Source organism: Dermacentor albipictus, chromosome 10 (assembly GCF_038994185.2).
Source record: "Dermacentor albipictus isolate Rhodes 1998 colony chromosome 10, USDA_Dalb.pri_finalv2, whole genome shotgun sequence".
NCBI classification, from domain to species: domain Eukaryota; kingdom Metazoa; phylum Arthropoda; class Arachnida; order Ixodida; family Ixodidae; genus Dermacentor; species Dermacentor albipictus.
Genome location: NC_091830.1, coordinates 9,708,708 through 9,728,291, shown reverse-complemented (window position 1 = coordinate 9,728,291; position 19,584 = coordinate 9,708,708). Strand labels below are relative to the sequence as shown.

Sequence of the window (19,584 nt, the reverse complement as noted above, 5' to 3'; positions counted from 1 at the left end):
AGCTTGCTCATTGGGATAATCATTTTGTAAAAGCATGTTTATTTCACTGTGCTGCTAACGATATACATAAATCACTCATACTAGAAAATAAATGGCTTCGTAAACTAATTGAACTATCGGGCGTAGCAGGCCCGGTGCAAACGTGTTACCCATGCTGCCCGTCTAGCGAGTTTGGGATGCAAGGGCGACTGTTGGCGAAGGCAGCATGGCAGTGGCAGATCCTGTGAGTGGAGCTGGCAGAGTGGCCTTGCAAGTCCACTGCTGGTCTTCCAGGCACAGGACGTGGCTTCCAGAGACCACCAACAGTTGCCCGCCTGCAATTTGATGCACCAAACATTATAATTTTTACTATCTTGCTGGGAATCAAAGGCTGACCGTGCAACCAAACATGGCCTCCGAGATTTGGCATCGCCACTCTGCCCGATCTCTCAGGTCACGAACAAAATGAGCTAGTTCTGTGCAAATCCGCAAGGTGCAGAAATTTTCATTAAAAGATAGTGGACATCTACTTGAATGCAGCTCAAAAGTAAAAACTATGTGCACATTTAAATGTGTGTTTGTATGGGGTAGGGGGTCGGGGGTTGGCATTGGTTAGCTCCTGTGATTCACGTGGGGATTAGCTCCCGTGCATTTATGCTCTAAAATTTTACAACCTTTGAGCTTGTCCCTAAACGGTATAATCGCGTGCATCTGTCTTGCATGCATTTCTTTCATCTAACTATGGCCTCTGGGATTGGACAGCACACCCAGAGGTCATGATTTAACACGCCTCGCTCACTGCTTTCCCATTGAGAATGCTGATGAAAAGCGCATGCCATTTGGATGCAGTTTAGACAGTCGTTGTTAAGGGACAATGTGATAATCCTCAATAGTGAAGGTCTAGTAGCGCCTTGCATCGAAGAGCATTAATACTATGATTTCATTCTGGTAGTTGTCGGCAGACTTTACTCGATTCAGCCAAGTTTCTTTGCACCTTCTGCACCTATTAATGGTGCACTGCACCTAGGCCTTCGATATCCTGAGGTGCCCTATAGTGGAGGGTAGGACTCAGAGGCAGTACTTCTGCAGCCCTAGAAAGAGTGTGGCTCTATAATCAGCAGCGATGTCCTATGGACGGTACTGGCAAAGGCCCTAACAGCCCCACATTGCCGACTGGTTAAAACAGTACTGTTCTTGCGGGATCCACTGCAGGCAAACCGTTAAATGCGGGCCATCTGTTCCCTGTGGCCTGTGCACATTCGCATCTGCTGCACATGCTGAATTTCCTCCCTGCCCACCCAGGACGGGGGGGGGGGTCTGTAAGTGCCCACCTTTTGCACATGTCCATTTCGTCTGCTGCTTAAATGCTGATTGGCTGGGTGTGCCTGTCTCCTTCTGATGCATACTCCAGCCCAATCATTCAGAACTTCAGCAGCAGACAAAATGGACATACTTACAGAATACCCCCCCCCCCCCTCCACCCCCCACCCCGCCCTCATGAGTAGTTAGAGTGCCGTTGAAACTGGTGCATGGTCAAATGCTTCTTGGTGAACGCGAAGCAGTGCGAGCATGTGCAAGAGTATGGTGTTTGATTTGTGTAATAGGTGCAAAGAACAGCCTTCTCGGGCCTTTTTCGAAGGAAGCCTGCATAAGTATGTTGTCCAAGAGCAACTGCATACCCTGCAGCCCGCATCCAGGCGTTCGGCTTCCCAGGATGAACGCTGAAGACACGCACGCGAGAGAGAAAGTCGTCACAAGTTATTCCTCACCGATGGTTATCCAGAACTTCGTGGTACATAGGCAGTGGTATCAGGTACTGCATTTACTCGTGTAGGACCCTCACATTCAGAATTCTTACTGGGTGCAGTCCTTGCACGAAGCAGGCTTATAAGCTACTCAATAAAGCCTATAGCTTGAACAATGCTTAGACTGCTATGCAAAATAATGCAGCAACTTGCAGCTGATTATGAGCACATTTACAGTTACCAACTGGTTTTTGCACATGGTCAGTGCTGCAAAAATGCCCATATACTTGGGCAGTCCACAAAAGCGAGTAGCATTGGTAAAATTTACTTCGCTGTTTTGTAAAAAATTTGCTTACAGATTTTTCTTTGTGTCGTGCTCCATCAAAGGGGCCCCGAACCACATTTTATCGAAGAGGAGAAATGCATTTGAAGTTAAAATAGGCTATTTCAAAAATACTTTGCTGAAAAATTCGGAGGACACTTAAGCTTTGCCTGTAAGAGTGTAACGCGTTAACATTCACAGATCCCTGACTGCTTCTCACGCTTCTCGGCAAATGCAGTTTTCTTGCAGATGCGCGGAGGCGAGTGCCATCTGGATGGTGGTGTTGCAAGGAACCGAGCGGGCCGCACCGCTCTGTGTATGGTGGAAACGCTGGAAAGGGGGTTTGTGTTCGAGTTTCCGGGTAACATAATTATGTTTTCTAGTATATTAAAATTACAGCCCGATGCTATCATGTCTGTAGGTTGTGTTAAGTCGTACTTTACGATTTTTCTGTCGTATTTTACTTTTACGAATTCAATCATTTCAGTAAAACCCCTGCGTCACGCGGAGGGCCTGCGTGATTGTGGTTCGGATTGATTTTTCGTGAAGCGACGTCCGACGCCGACACCGGTCTCTTTTGCGACACGGGGTCCTTGACGTAACGCGTTAAAAAGTACTTCATTGCGTTCAGCACAAGCGGAGTTATTGGCAATCAAACACGGCCTTAACGTTGCTTCCGCATCTCCTGCCTTGCAGTGCGACGCCTACGGCGGAGCGGGGCCCGCCCACAACGCGCCGCCTTCTAAATGTCACCGTGGCGCGCAGTTCAAATTTCATTTTGGATGTTAACGTAGACGCCACTACTTACGATTTTTCTGCCTACGACGCGCTAAACGTAAGCCAAACGCGGTTGTGCTCGGCGAGCCGCAGTTCGCTTTTAACTAGGGGTGTGCGAATGTTGAAATTTTCGAATACGAATCGAATACGAGTAAGGCGAAAAACTGTCTTCGAATATCGAATCAAATATCGAATATATGTGTAGTATTAAAAAAATGCAAAACGAGGTAACAATAGCTTTATTACCCTTTTAAAAATAATATTGCATTTTACGAGGCTGCTTCAGGTTAAAGAGGCACTCATTATAGGTAATGCACTCAGGTAATGTCAGGTAATGCTCTGTCAAGTAAACGCTTGTTACAGATTATCGCGAAGGAAAATTGACTGCTCAACATGTTCAGAAAGTAAGGCTCTCTATGCACTGTGACAACATTTGTCCAGGTAACATTTTCCAGGTGCATATTTTATTGTGCATACTTACAAAGCCCGAAAGTACAACATATATTGTTATGAAAGAGCCCTGGTATAAAGCTTGGTAAAAAAAGAATTGAAACTGATCATGTCTCACGGGCTTGATGCAGATAGACTGGAACAGAGCGTACACATTCATAGCAAGGCTCGTTACAGCGCTTAAGATCACAGTGCTGTAACGCTGTGTCGTCGTTTTGTACCTTCTTTTGTCCCTGTTTTGTGTTGCGCTGTAACGAACCTTACTAGGAATCCCAACAAACTGGCCCAACTTGCCATCTTGATGCAGAGCATACAGATAATGAGCGGATTATGTGAAGCTCTCAGTGAATAAACATGTTTTTAGGAGAATGTGGAGCAAGCATATAATTCGTTAATTGCTAAATTATTCACAGTCTGTCTGAATATTCGCCGTTTCGACCAATATTCGGTCGTCCTCGAATATTCGGGAATTTACGAATATGCATTTCTCGAATCGAATACGCTTCGAATAAGAAAAATATTCGATTCGTATTCGAAATTTCGAATATTCGCACACCCCTACTTTTAACCAGTGGCCCCGTGGCGGCACCCCGCCACAGCCGCGGTATCTACGGTACGTAGCAGACTGCAGTTACCAGTAGCAGCCGCGTATGGGAAATCCTCTTTATTACGAAATAAAGCGTTCAGAAGAGAGTGAGTAGCAGGCTTCTGTTGGAAAGAAATCGTTTGAGAGAGAGAGGTGACACCGCGCTCCGCTTGCGAGCTCCTTGTACCGCGTACGACCGCAAAACTTGGCTGAGACGTTCATAGCAGCGTAAATGCTACACTGGGGCATATGTAATTTCACCAAGCCCGAGGGGTTGTTCAGGGCCCCTTTAAAATTAAGTCTTTATATATACTTGAACTTTAGCGATAGCCGCGGGTGTACAAGCGATTTACTCCCATTCCGGTCTATTTTTGTGTAGTGTGCATGCGGGCTTCGCGCTCACCCATCGTGCAGCCTAGGTTGTAGGGGTTGGAGGACGGACTTCGCGGATGAAAAACCCAAACTTGGGAGGGATTTATTCTACATTATTTTGTACAGGGAGGTGAGCGTCCAGTAACAGTCGTACAGTCATTACGGGCCGGCAGCAACTCGGACGCTGCGGCCCGCGGCAAGAAGTTCGAGAGAGGTGAATCAGGGAATCAGGGCATGTCCCAGCATCCTCAGGTCTCTCTGGAAGGCTTCTTATAAACCCTTCGAGCACTGCAAGTCACGTCATGTTTGACCAATGGGAGAGTCCACTCCGATGACGCCACTTTCAGCCAATGGTAGGCGCCCGTGTCGTGGTGTCACACCTGGCGGCTTGCTGCGGTCTTGCATCGCAGACTGGCAATGCACTTCGAACAAAGAGAAGGGGAGGGCTGCACCTGCTTCATTGTCGGATGCCCACCTGCTAATCCCGGCGGCGCACGAACTTGTTGGCATGTAAACTCGTTGCCTTAAACTTGTCTGCTCGGCCGCTTCTCTGGAATGCGCTTTCCTGCTTCTGCATTCCTCAATTAGCTGTGCTGCAATCCGATGTGGTCTGGGGAACTCGAAGTAATCGCAGGAACCAGCTCCATATCTAACAGCTCGTCCTCGCCCCGGTTGTTCTGAATGGCCGGTGAAATCAATTCGCTGGCCATGAGGAACGCTGATAGAAGCTGCAGGGTACTGGGGTCGAGCCACGTTTGACAACCCTCGGGATCCTGGGCCCTGGAGAACAAACGTCAAACAAACAAAACAGCACAGCGCTGCACCACGCGTAAGCGCAGGCTCTTCACCCCTGACTCGCCAGACTATTACTGAGTCAAAATCAACCCTGATCTTTTATTTCCCCAATTTCGACAAAACAGTTCCAACCACCCTTCCAAACCGCTATCCATTTCTCCCCGAATGCCGACAAGACCAGAGCACTATTGTTGTTGCAAAACAAAAGGGTCGTTGATGATGCAAACAACAAATGAAAACAGCCGAACATAACATAAGTGGCCTAACTACACGAACAGCATGTTTCCTATCTATCGCAGTGGCGTACTTATCACACGTATTGGTGCCACTGAACAATCTGGTCAACCTCACAAGTACGTAATCACAAGCGCACCAGCCTTGTGGTCACTAAACAGAACGCGTACTTGCATTGTAGGCAAACTTTTCATTCACGCTTACTCACGTTTCTTTCCTGAAAGTCCTACAGGACACGTGACATAAACGAACAATTAAACTTGCGGGACTTACACACTCCGCAGAACCCTTAAAACGATGCGTCTTCTACTAACTCTTCCCACGCACGTTCACTAAAGAAGTCAGAATACGGCTGCCCTCACACACACTAGCAACCCAGTCATAAAGTCTGCTTCCTTCCGTCCACACAGGACACGCGCTAATGGAACTAAGAACGCTTCTCCGTGCAAATCATGCACTTACTAGAAACCTACGCGCTTAACCTTACAAAATTCAAAAACACTTAAAAAGAAAGAAGGTTAAATAACACACACGCGCGTTACGATAGGCCTCTCAACAATAACCTTGACCCTCAGGTTACTCACACATACACACACAAAAAAAACCTATCTACTTATTAATGAGCATCTCGCGAGACTACATGTTTACATAAAACGCATCTTTCAAATCTCGGAGCTTTCTCAAACCAAAACATAAACAAAGCTCAAACCTTACACATTGAAAGAAACTCTAGTCTCAAATCGCGAAATTTTCCGATGCTCAAAAATAAAAAACAAACTAACAAGACACTCCATTTCTACGGAAGGACTCTTCGCCTCCCTTTCCAAACGCTTATGTCTGACTCACACTCTGAGCCGTACTCGGGGTGGCCGTGGTCTGAAAGCTACTCTGGCTGCCGAGAGACAACAAAAGGGCTGACTAACTATCAGCTCCCCCGAGACGTTACGGTCTCCTGCCAATTTGCGTCCTCGCGCCCCGCTTTCAACACAAACTCGATTGACCGCGTCGCTACTCCCCACCTGGTCTCGTCCTACCACCTTGCGTTTCTTCGAACTGCACGCTGAGCTTTGAAAAGAACTACGGAACGACGAGGAGCTTAACTGCCTCGTGCCCTTTGTCCGCGTCCGCGCAGAACATTCTTCGCGGTCCCCCATTGACCGGTGGCTTGAACGTTTTCGATGCGTCAACATCGTACGAGACGACCGCATCTTTTTCCTCGCGCCCTGCCCATTTGGGTTTCTCGCCATTTTTGGCGGCGCTACATTAATTACCGTCTTACGGTCTTTACTGCGCTTCTTTTTACGGCGCTTTCTCTTTGCACTCGCCTTCATGTCGCCTTCTCGTGCCTCGTGCTGGCCGGTAAACATTTCGTCGGCCCAGATCGGTCTCTTACCCGCACAGTCTGAGTGATTCTTACTTAAATCAACACTCTCTCTGCCTCGACTGGCGGACAGCTCAACCGACTCTGGCACAATGCAGCAGGCTTTACTCGAGTAAGACAACTCGCACTCTTGCGAACTGCCCTCTGCTACATTGCCCAGCTCACGCTGTGCATCGGCACACAGCCCGTCGGTATCGATCGCTATCTCACGCGCACAGTCTGAATGATTAACAACTGAACCATCCCTCTCTAGGCTATCTAGACTGGCGGAGAGCCGCACCGATCCCTGAACAATGCAGTTGTTTTCTCGTGAGCTACGGAGCTCGCCACCCCGAGAACTATTCTCAACTGCATCGTCCAGCTCGCACTTCATTTCTGCACGCACATCTGGCTCTACATGGGTGCTCGCTTCTGTCGCGTCAACAGTACCCTTTCCTTCGCTAGCAACCTCGCTAACCTTACCAGCGACGCACACACGCGGTAACTGTGCCAATTTGTTCGCAGCTGGCCTAGCTGTCTCCACAGTCATCTGTTGGCACAGCACCTCGTCGCTCTCCTTGCGGCCTTTAACGGCCTCTTTTGCCACTAAGGCATCGTTAGCAGCTAGCCTTTTCCCTTTACTTATGAATCTGCAGCTAATCTCACAGGCACTACTCTTCTCGTCGGCTTCTGGCGAAAGTCCGCTAGATGCTTTCTCATTCTTTCGCTCTGTACTACCTACAGAATTCTCAGACAGCCGTTGTCTCTGTGCCAATAACTGATCACAATACTGTATCTCTTTGATCAGTGCTGCCTTCTCTCTCTCATACTTTTCCTCTCGCTCACGTTCGCGTGCCTTCTCACGTTCGTGACGCTGACACCTAAGAGTAAGTTCTTGAAGCTCCTGCTTCCGTTCATTCTCGCGTTCTTCACGCTGACGCTCACTCCTAAGCTCACGACGCTCTCGCAAACGTACACGACGCACACGCTCCCGTGGCTCCTGTATCACCTCCCAAGCAAGCGCAATGCTTTTGTCATCATTGCCACTATCATTAATCGCCTTTATGATAGCTGGCGTTTCCATCCGTTCGTCCGCCTCAACTCCCAAATCATCGCACACCAGCAACAAATCTAACCTCGTCAACCTTCTAAGATCCATGGCAGCTGCCCCGACAGGTGGTTAAAACTGTTTTCCTTAATTAATTTGTGCAAATACACAGTGCATCAAACTCCCGATTCCCAGAACTATCAAAATTGAACACACAACCTTTGAGTCTGGCGAATCATAAGGAAAAAAACCACGCGCTCACTTACGGTTGCAGCACCCTGCCATCCGGTTCATTTGTCCGCTGTTCCCGGTTCCTTCCGGACTCCCTGGGTCGAAGGCTCGCTCCTTCTTCGATACTCCCAGTCTCTTCGGACCTCTTTCGACGAAGGCTCTCTCTTCTTCGCTCTTCCCGGTTCCTTAGGATCTCTCTCGACGAAGGTTGATTCGTAGCGCTGCCACCAGCTGATGCATTCGGAGGCGATCCCACCGCTGCCACCAGATGTAGGGGTTGGAGGACGGACTTCGCGGATGAAAAACCCAAACTTGGGAGGGATTTATTCTACATTATTTTGTACAGGGAGGTGAGCGTCCAGTAACAGTCGTACAGTCATTACGGGCCGGCAGCAACTCGGACGCTGCGGCCCGCGGCAAGAAGTTCGAGAGAGGTGAATCAGGGAATCAGGGCATGTCCCAGCATCCTCAGGTCTCTCTGGAAGGCTTCTTATAAACCCTTCGAGCACTGCAAGTCACGTCATGTTTGACCAATGGGAGAGTCCACTCCGATGACGCCACTTTCAGCCAATGGTAGGCGCCCGTGTCGTGGTGTCACACCTGGCGGCTTGCTGCGGTCTTGCATCGCAGACTGGCAATGCACTTCGAACAAAGAGAAGGGGAGGGCTGCACCTGCTTCATTGTCGGATGCCCACCTGCTAATCCCGGCGGCGCACGAACTTGTTGGCATGTAAACTCGTTGCCTTAAACTTGTCTGCTCGGCCGCTTCTCTGGAATGCGCTTTCCTGCTTCTGCATTCCTCAATTAGCTGTGCTGCAATCCGATGTGGTCTGGGGAACTCGAAGTAATCGCAGGAACCAGCTCCATATCTAACAAGGTGCGACGTACGCTGCGGGTCGCCGTGAAGCGCAGATACCGCATACGCGATCTGATTCTCGCGGCTGTCGGATTAGGCTGTGCTGCGCAGAATACGTTTGGAGCTTTATTGTTTTCATGCCTACACGGGAGCTTACGTCGTTCCGTACGGTAAGCGCAGACAACTTGGTAGGCGTTCGCGGTAGTTCCGGCCTGACCGCCCGCAGACCTGCCTCACGCACCTGGCCGTCAGCCCAGCTCGCGTATACGGGACCTCGCGCCCGATCGCCGATGTAGTACACGAGTGCAAACATTTTAAGGGTGAACTCACAATCCGTCTGTCACACATAGCTGGCTAGGCCTAACCATGGCGCCGCCTCGATGGAGTCTGCGACCATGCAAAGTTGCGGTTTGGTTCTGAGCGCGGGATCAGCGATGATACTGCCATATTGTCGGCAGGACAACTAGTGCCTTCCAGTATATACCGCATCGCGGAAATTAATTTGCATGAAGATATGCGCGTGACGGTAAAACATTACTTTTAAATTTAAGGGCCACACCCCAACTCCGAAGTGGGGGTGCGGGTTAACACAAGTAAATACGGTATTTGAGCAGTTCGATGTCGCCCGAATGTTTCCGCGCGTTCAGAGGAGATTCCATTGCTGCGTGCGCTGTTTTCCCGTGCGGGGTCTCGTGGCGCGTTATAGAACTCGAACGGGGCAAAGTTAGACTGCTGCAAAGTTTTAACCTTAACTTTTAAACGTTTCAACCGTGTAAACGTTTATCTGCCGCAAAGTGTGGATGTCGCTAAAGCAGAAACCTTGCAATGTTTCGTCGTGGCAAAGCTGGAACCTTGCGAATATGTTTGGCCGGGGCTTGGAACCTTGCGAACGTTTGGCCGGTGCAAAGCTGGAAATCGTGCAAACTTTTGGTTGCCGTGATGTTGTAATCGTGGCGCAAGATTTGCCAAGATCAAAGTTTTACATGATACTCATTATATGCTTTTTGACCGCGATAAAGCTATGCCAAAGCTGCGGTAATTAAGTTCAAACACGTACATTTATGCTTGTCTTACTCCGCGTAAGCCAGGAAAAAGACGGGGAATGCGGGAGATGGAAATTCAAGACGATGAGCAAAACGTGAACAAGGTGAATGCAGGAGCCAACGTTTCGACAAGTGAACTTGCCTTGAAAAAGACAAGTCCACTTAATTAATTATGCGGTTTTACGTGCCAAAACCACTCTCTGATTATGAGGCACGCCGTAGTGGAGGACTCCGGAAAATTTTGACCACCTGGGGTTCTTTAACGTGCACCTAAATCTAAGTACACGGGTGTTTTCGCATTTCGCCCCCATCGATATGCGGCCGCCGTAGCCGGGATTCGATCCCGCGAACTCGTGCTCAGCAAAGACAAGTCCACTTGTCGAAACGTTGGCTCCTGCATTCACCTTGTTCACGTTTTGCTCATCGTCCGCGTAAGCCAGTGCGTTGTCGGCACTCACTGAGCTGTGTTCTCCTGGAACAAACCAGTTTAAATCTGTCCTGCCGGTTTCAAGTGTAATTGCAAGGGTTCTCGAACGTACGACTGATGCAAAGTATTTATTCCACACGGAACAATTTACATTGCGCACCGACTACGTGCGCACACTGTCATGACAGTGATTGTCCTGATAAATTAACATTCCGAAATTCTATACTCTTGTTTGGCGGTTATGTCTTATCTGTTGCCCCATGGTCGGTGCTGTTCGCCATATTTCAAGCGTTGGCATATATTTTGCGGGTGTAGCAATTAAAAATTTCACCAGTTGTCGGCCGCATCTGTCACCCGGCCAGTTCCAGTCAGCAGCAGTCGGGCTAACATTTTGACGAAAGACAGAATACGTACGGTTCAATACGTACGGTTCTCTCTTTAGGTTATGTCGTCCACTCACCTAGAGAGAAAGCCTGACAAGCATGGAGTGGCTCTGGCAGGGATGGACATTTGCGCCAAAGTCCATCCTTCTCGTTGTACGCGATGACGTCACTGAGTACACGGAGGTGGCCGGTCTCTGTCCTGGCGAGCCCTCCTATAGCGTACAGGGAACCTGAGAAAGGTCCATTAGGTTTGACTAGAAGGTAGAGTTCTTTTTTCAAAATATGTAAAAAAAAAGATCATATCACTTCCTTCATGTGTACATCTGTCTAAAAGTATTTACTAAATACCGTTACTAAGAAAAAGCTCAACTATTTCTCCGCCAATTCACAAACCCAGGAGCAGACATACAAGGACCTGCATTTTCACTCTAACAGTTTTGAAAGATTTAGCGATAACCGCCGCTGGTTCGATCCTTCTACTCACGCGAGTACAGCACAGCCGAACTACCACGCCGCGCCAGTGCGCGCTATTGGAAGGCGTAAACCAACAACAACGAAACTGTTAACGCGGGCAGCACAGATTTCTCGGCGTTAAGTCCCAAGGGGCACTGCAACACTTTTTCAGCACGGTATTCCAATATTATTCCACTGCATGCAGCAGAGAGCCCACAATCTCGCATAAAATCTCGCACTCTCTCTCCTGCAACTAACTCTATTACCTCTCGCCCTTGATGCTATAGACTTTCGCGCCAGACCATGGAAACTATAAGCCACAGCTAGCACACGCATGCGCACCCTATCTTCTAGCAAACAAGAAGCTCGTCCTGTCGCTCTCTGGTAACTTTGTCATGCGTCAGCGGTAGAGGGCATCGCAGAAAGAAAAAGGAAGGAGCAACAGCCATGCAGGGCATTGCTGTCGACGCCGCGCCAGCTGAGAGGTAACTTGGTTAGGATGATTAATTAATTGGTCACATTTAAAAAAAAACTTTATTGGGAAAATGTCATTTAAAGGCATCGCACAGTCCCCAATTTCGAAGAAAAGGTGTTCACCAACTTCCCAATGACGGACTGTTCCGCTTGTGCCTTCTCAACCGGACCGACTCGGCCATGCAATTTGCACGTACCGTCGTGCTCGACGAGTGCCAGGGATCCCCTGCCGGAGGGCAGGCTCGGCCCTGCCCTCTGCCAGCGGCCGCCGGCGGCGTCCCAGCGCAGCAGCGACGAGACGACGTACAGACAGTCCGGGTGGCGGGGCGCCTGCACCAGTCCCCCGGCCACGTGCAGGGCGCCGCGGAAGGCGGCCACCCCGCAGGCCGACAGCCGGCACGGCAACGGCCACGGCAGCTCGCACCACGACGACGCGCCGGGCTCGTACCACTCCACCGAGCTCAGGAAGCTGCGCCAACCAGAGCTGTGTGGCCGTAACTGTAGCTTAAGCGCGAGGCGGCAGCCACGTGAATTGAGAAATGCCTAACCAGCGCTAAAATGACCCACGACTTGAACGAGAAGCACGCAGAGCACGACGCTAGACTTCGACTTGAGGTTCAAGTCTATAGCGTCATGTTTACCTGTGTCGTTCTCGTTCTTGCCTTATGTCTTTGTAGCGCTACTTAAGTGCCTTAATCCTGGAATGCGCCAGCAATCAGCCCAATTTTCTTACATAATTCAGTTACATGAAATACGCTTCCGGAGTAACTTCGGTGTTCGTCGGTGCGTCCTTTCTGCCTCTTTTTTTTTTATGGTGAGCGGCGACCAGCAATGACGTCTGAAATGCACTCCACTTGTTCACTGACTAAGGCCGAAACCCGCTGTCTTCAGTCCTCGGTCTCTGCGTGGTCTTCCTCCTGATCACTGAGCAAGAAAACCAGCTCCTGAGATGGCCGATGACCACGGTATGTTGTCGTGCGACGCGATATGGACGCGCCATGGCAATGCCGAAGATACGACCATATAGCTTCCCATAGCTTGCCGCTTTAGTATTATCAGAGTCCTTCCATGTGGACGCGCCAATGCCGAAGATACGACCATATAGCTTCCCATAGCTTGCCGCTTTAGTATTATCAGAGTCCTTCCATGTGGACGCGCCAATGCCGAAGATACGACCATATAGCTTCCCATAGCTTGCCGCTTTAGTATTATCAGAGTCCTTCCATGTGGACGCGCCAATGCCGAAGATACGACCATATAGCTTCCCATAGCTTGCCGCTTTAGTATTATCAGAGTCCTTCCATGTGGACGCGCCAATGCCGAAGATACGACCATATAGCTTCCCATAGCTTGCCGCTTTAGTATTATCAGAGTCCTTCCATGTGGACGCGCCAATGCCGAAGATACGACCATATAGCTTCCCATAGCTTGCCGCTTTAGTATTATCAGAGTCCTTCCATGTGGACGCGCCAATGCCGAAGATACGACCATATAGCTTCCCATAGCTTGCCGCTTTAGTATTATCAGAGTCCTTCCATGTGGACGCGCCAATGCCGAAGATACGACCATATAGCTTCCCATAGCTTGCCGCTTTAGTATTATCAGAGTCCTTCCATGTGGACGCGCCAATGCCGAAGATACGACCATATAGCTTCCCATAGCTTGCCGCTTTAGTATTATCAGAGTCCTTCCATGTGGACGCGCCAATGCCGAAGATACGACCATATAGCTTCCCATAGCTTGCCGCTTTAGTATTATCAGAGTCCTTCCATGTGGACGCGCCAATGCCGAAGATACGACCATATAGCTTCCCATAGCTTGCCGCTTTAGTATTATCAGAGTCCTTCCATGTGGACGCGCCAATGCCGAAGATACGACCATATAGCTTCCCATAGCTTGCCGCTTTAGTATTATCAGAGTCCTTCCATGTGGACGCGCCAATGCCGAAGATACGACCATATAGCTTCCCATAGCTTGCCGCTTTAGTATTATCAGAGTCCTTCCATGTGGACGCGCCAATGCCGAAGATACGACCATATAGCTTCCCATAGCTTGCCGCTTTAGTATTATCAGAGTCCTTCCATGTGGACGCGCCAATGCCGAAGATACGACCATATAGCTTCCCATAGCTTGCCGCTTTAGTATTATCAGAGCCCTTCCAAAAACATGGAAGGACTCTGGTATTATATATACGAGGAGAAACGCGCGTACACGTCGAACTCGTCCTGCCCGGCGACGGCGTACACGCGCCCTTTGAGGGCCACCGCGGCGTGGTTGATGCGCGCGTGGCGCATGTCGGGAAGCCGCTCCCACTGGCCCGCCGGCTGGACGACCTTGCCGGGTCCCTTGTTCCCCTGACGCGCAGTCTGGAAGCGGTAGCGGAAGCAGGCGCTGGTGGCCAGTCGCATACCGCGCCGGCTGTTGCGAGTGTCCAAGCCTCCCAGCACGTACAGGGAGTCGCCCAGACAGGTCGCCGCGTGCTGGTGACGAGGCTGTGGAAGCTGCAGCGCGCACAGGTATAAAGGATCGTCGTCATCAGCAGCGGTCTCTACGGGTGCTACTATACCACACTGTCAAGTTCGCCATCCCGCAAGATGCCATTGACTGGCAGGGTTGCTAAGGCCTCTCTATAATACGCTCAAAACAACGACATGGCGGAATGTGAAAGCGTAGTACTCCAGAATAGCTCTGCGCAAGACTAATTAGTGATCTCCAGTTTGAGGTGAGATGGCGTACACAACTCGCTTTCCGAACGTTCGCTTGCGCTCTCGTGATGCGCAAGCCGCGCTTTCGTCGGAGCTTGTCAGCGCGGTGAGGCAGGAGCGCCAATTGAATTGAGGCAAAGCGAAGGTTCAGAAAGCCAGATGCTTGCGCGATCTCACCTGTCGGCCGACTCCGTGTGATGTGCGCGTGACGTCTTACGTGTGCTTGAAGACGTGTTCGACGGCTACGGCAGTGCATCACTTTACCCACTTTCTATCGCCCTTGACTGCGTTCTTCTTTCCTTCGAACCCATCCTGTTACTCGAACACACAACCACGTATCAGCTGTGCATGTTGTGCGTTAAATCATGTCCCAAGTCCTTTAACTGCGTTTCTTTTTCGGCCCCATATACGCATAGCGCATATGCAGTCAGCCAAAATTAAACCACACCAACAATACGCCTTGCTGCACGCTTTAGATGAGCAGCCCAACTCTACTTAGGCCTAATAATCTTAAACTATAATACATTATACCCGCGCTTACTGCCTTCACCCTGTCTCTTCGCATTGCGTCGATCATATTATGTTCCATCGCTTGTTGCGAGCTCTTCTCAAGTTTATTTTTGATTCTAGTGTTGGCCTCACGGGTTAGCAACTTAGTGCCGCACCAGATAACCTAAGTGGTAGCCTAAGCGATATTTTATATAAGCATTTGTGCTAGACTTAATGTCAGATGAGTTAGGATGTACGTATGCTGATAGCACAGAAAGATAATAAATTCGGGCGGGCTCAGAATTCAGTGTGACGAAAATGTACAGCACGTTGCCGGACGGAAAGACTCGCATAGTGATCAACAAAGGCAGAAGAAAATATATCTCAGGCATGATTCAACGTTTCGATAAGAGTACTTGTTTTCCGCGGGGTACTGCCTCCCGTCTTAGGAGCCAAGATTTCGACAAAATGACTTGTCTTCATCAGGGTCCTGACCAAGATAAGTCCCTTTTTCGGTCTCAATCTCTGAGCCAGCCTTTGTTCGCCCACTGTTGGCCACTTCGTCTCTCTCGCCTTGTTAATTTGTCTTGTTATGGGATACCGTATTCGAAGGTAGGAGTAGCTCTCAAGTATCAGAACAGCTGTACCGAGCGCATGCATGCAGGGACTCCGGGGTGTAGCAAAATGGAGCGGGGGAAGGGGCATGTCCCCCTCCCCCGGAATTTCCGCGTGCCAGGTTTTTACAAGACATAACCTCCCCTCCCCCCGAAATGTATGTTCCTGGCGACAACAGTCACTGCAGGAACAATGCTCCCGCCAACACAACGAGCCGTCACTCTGCTGTTTCTTTACATTTTTATTCCTTAATTGTTTCCCGATCGCTCATATTCCATGGTTGGCTGGAACTATCTGCTGCTTTGGAGGGAGTTAAGGGCGCGAGAAGTCCAGTTTTATCGCACACTGCTCCTTGCAAATTCAATATTTAACTCCCCTTTATACGCTAGCACATACTCCCCGATGAAATAGGTCTACTCTGTGCACTGTACTCCATATGTGACCCATCGACTCTCGAGATTGGAGTTAAATATGGATAACACAGTTACTCCCATAAGAGGAGTTTGCAATATTCTGTTCTTAGTGTAACTAAGCACAGGCGCTGCTCCTCTCGTTCCTGCCCGGTGTAGGAGCATGGATATAGTATGAGTTTACACTGTTTGGAATTCGCTTTCTTTAGCAGCTGCACTCTTTTTTTTATTCTAGTGCTCCATGTCTTTGGTGACTTCATTTTCTTTGCCCACTACGTAGTCGCTATGCAAGTCTGTCTCTGTCCGTCTGACGTTACTTTGCTACTTCAAACGTGCCCCGTGTCTCGTTACTGCACAATAACGTTCGTTTCCTGTCTCTCGCTGCTGTACTTTTGTTGTTTCTGTAGAAATGAATATGTATTAGTTTATTATCTGACTCCTGACGCTTTTACGAAGTCAACGAGACAGCGGCCCACGTCAAATTATGAAAGCGGTATTTAAATAACGAATTACGAAAGATTCAACGGTCTCTCCCATTTTATTTCGCCATCAGAAGTTTTGGTCACATATTCTATGCGATACTCGCTGACAACTTTTTGTAGCAGTGAAGGGAAAGCTAAAAGCGCGCACTAGAGCGCTCTTCAAAATAATTCCACATTCTCATTCGCCTTAGTTTAATCTGGGCCGCTATCTTGTACACGTTCCAAAGGCCAGCGTTCGATTTCGCCTCGCGCGATTGTCTAGCCTGGGCCGATATCACGGCCTAGGCCAATCTAGTCCAATCGCGTGAGGCGAAATTAAACGTCGGCTTTTCGAACGTGTACAAGATAGCGGCCCGGGAGCGCAGAAGATAAACATTTTACGTGCTATTACAATCAGACTACGTACACCACTCAGTGCGAAGTCTGATCCTCTTTTTTTTTTAATCCGTTTTTCTCTTACGTGTTCTGGCACGCGAAACCTTCGCACGCGAAAACTATACTCTGATTCAGCATCTGTTGCGCTATCAAAAATTTGGAGAACGCCCAGGCTTCGCATTTACGAATGGAACGCGATAGCATTCAAATATCCTTGACTGCTTCGCACGCTTCCCGGAAACTGCAGCTTATGTACCCGTAATGTTTACCGGGAAGCGCTGGCAGCAAGCGCTATGCACGAAGGCGAGCTTTCTGGTAGAAACGCGGCCTCTTGCGTGGGCCGCGAATGCGCGGAGGCGAGCGCCATCTGGATGTTGTTGCAAGGAACCGGGCGGACCGCTCATGAATGGTATAAACGCTGGAAAAGGGGTTCGTATTTGAGTATCCGCGTAGCAGAATTATGTTTTCTCGCATATCAGAGCGCGCGGTAGGTCAAAAAGCGCCTTTTTAGCACCCTCAAGGGTGTTCGAATGTTTACTGTGTGCTTCGTGTTTATACGGTGCACGCCCAAAGTGCGTGTGACACGGAAAGCGACAGGTGTGTGACGTCATCTCGTGTGCCCGAAGTGCAATTCTGGACGCTGTCAAGTTCCGCCACCCTGCCTCCGTGTGAGCCAATGAGAGCTGACAATGGTGCCGAATTCGACAACATGACGGAATTTGATGGCATTCTCGACAAATCGCACCGGGCCGCCCTGGGGCGACGGTGATTGGATGAAACGGCGCACTAGGACCTCCGGGGGCACCGAGAATGCCATGAGTTTCTAGAATAGGGCATCCGCCCACGAACTGACGTCAAACTCGAGGAAGGTGCGCTGGCGTTTGAATTTCTTGCTGTTTTGAGGGCGTACATCGGTGTGATACTTCGCTGGCACGACGGTCACCGCGATGCCCAAATGCACGTTGAGGGGCACTCATACCAATTTGCCCAGCTTTTCGTCCTGTCCATGGAGAAAGGAACAAATTGGGGGAACGCTACGTAAAGCAACCGGCATTCGCAAGCCGTGAAGCCTTCACCTTTTCTATCTCAAAAAAAGTCGGCCCAACGCGGGACCCCGCGCCCGGCGGACTCAGCCCTGTGTGCTTGATCCCCGGTAGGCTTTAATAGACACGCACTTGTACGGCTGTTTTGATAGCATTATGTGCATTATTTTCTCCCCTATGTGGTCACGGTAACATTGGTCTTTTATGGCAACATGTTCAATTGTCGTCTTCGTAGCAACCTCCTAGTGCGGCCGTTACATGTTGCTGTCACACGCGGTGTCTTTTCGGAAGAGCGTGCACTGAGCGCGGCAGTGGAAGAAAACTCGGAGTGAAGGAAAACAAACACCAAGAAACTAGAGACAGGGTGGCGCTAGACTTCCAGCTGTTCATTTTATTACCGCGACATGATCATGCGCTAGGCTGACTCTTCTTTGCATCCTCTCAGTTCTTTCCCTTCTGACGAAGAATCCTGTGCCCGTTGTCTTTGAAGCGGGAGATCAACGGTCGTAGACTGGCATCAGAGGTGCTATTATGGACATTGTCGAATTCCGCCATAATGTCAAATTCCGGCTTATTGTCATATTCAATAATGGCGGCATTTTGAACCAATCAGAGAAGCCGTAGCAGCCTTCTCAACTAATACGAGATGACAAAAAGACGCTAATTGGGCAATATGCGGGAATTTGTCGATGTCCGTATAGCACCCCAGGCCAAAAAAAAAAAACTTAAATGTTGAAAAGGAAAACGTAGAAATAAACGCTAAACAGCTGGAAAACACAAAGGACCAAGGTTGCCACGCGCTCACCTTATCGCACCGCCAGATTTGTCCCTCTGCGAAGCCGAGTACGGCGCAGCTGAACTCCAGGCGCTTTTGGGGACCCAGCCCCCCGCAGACAAGCAGCAACACCTCGGGTCGCCCGGCTCCCGGCTCGGGCAGCCTGGGCAGCGCCTGCAGCGACCTCGGCAAGCTCCACGCCTCCTCCATGGCTGCCAGCGAGACGGGCGTCTCTTCCGGCTCCTGCAGCAACGCCGGTGGCTGCCGCCGCGGACACGGAGGGCCCGTGATGAGCACGCGTTCGCCGGGCACGCGCCGGTTGGACAAATAGATTGGTTGCGACAGTGCATGCGTTTCGGTTTTCTTTACCTCTCTGCATGTTATTATGTATGTATCTCTTATTCTTATTATATGCATCTTATTATTATTATCTTATCATCTTATTATTATGCATCTCTGCATGCATTTTTACAGTAATGAACAGCGAAGTCCCAAATGTACGTTAGCGGGAACCAAAGGTGCACCCAGTGTAGTTCCACGGATGTTAGTCTAAGTACAGGACAACATTCATGTGGGCTAGATGGTGTATACTTGAATTAGGAAGGAACAGCGCCAACTAAGACAATCACAAGTCCTTTGTCGTTCTCCCCGCTTGTGATCGTCTTGGTTGGCGCTGTTCCTTCCTGATTCTTCTAAGTAGTACACATATGGGAATATCTATATTTTGATTTAAATATATCTAATATATTTTATATTTAGTTATTTATTTTAAATATTTATTTATTTTGATATGTACTGCAGCCAACACAGGGCTATCTGCAAGCGTGAGTGGTGATACAAGAAGAATAAAATGAATAGGTTTTAACAAACAGATAATAAAATGAAAAGTGCAAATAAGGATAATCACAACATGATTACACGTCACTAAGTGTCGGTACAAATTTATCGAGCGGCAAGCAGCGAATGCTGCCGCTGAAAGAATTCATGTTAGTCTAATTCAAATATATCATATTTTCTTTTTATTTTGAGAAATACTTTTAAAAAATGTCATATCTAGACCCGTTCGTTTTTTTCAGCTACATCGCTAAGTGCAAATTTTCAACAGTAATTGCGCTAAAGAAGTGTAAATGCTCTAATGAACTTTTCAGTTGCGAT

The 19,584-nt window shown here is 49.2% G+C and overlaps 1 protein-coding gene across 3 annotated transcripts in view; it reads right to left on the bottom strand.

Annotated features, from left to right (window-relative positions):
* Positions 1–16: 16 nt before the first annotated feature.
* The window catches only part of LOC135917876 (kelch-like protein 12), an 80,278-nt gene continuing 60,710 nt past the window's right edge, over positions 17–19,584 (bottom strand). For all 3 annotated transcript variants that reach the window (XM_070526788.1, XM_070526789.1, XM_070526790.1), the window contains 5 exons: positions 18,460–18,690; positions 13,747–14,036; positions 11,733–12,004; positions 10,686–10,838; positions 17–314 (listed from right to left, as the gene is read on the bottom strand). In XM_070526788.1, coding sequence (XP_070382889.1) covers positions 163–314; positions 10,686–10,838; positions 11,733–12,004; positions 13,747–14,036; positions 18,460–18,690 — 1,098 coding nt within the window. In that variant the 3' untranslated portion in view covers positions 17–162. The remainder of the gene's footprint in view (positions 315–10,685; positions 10,839–11,732; positions 12,005–13,746; positions 14,037–18,459; positions 18,691–19,584) is intronic.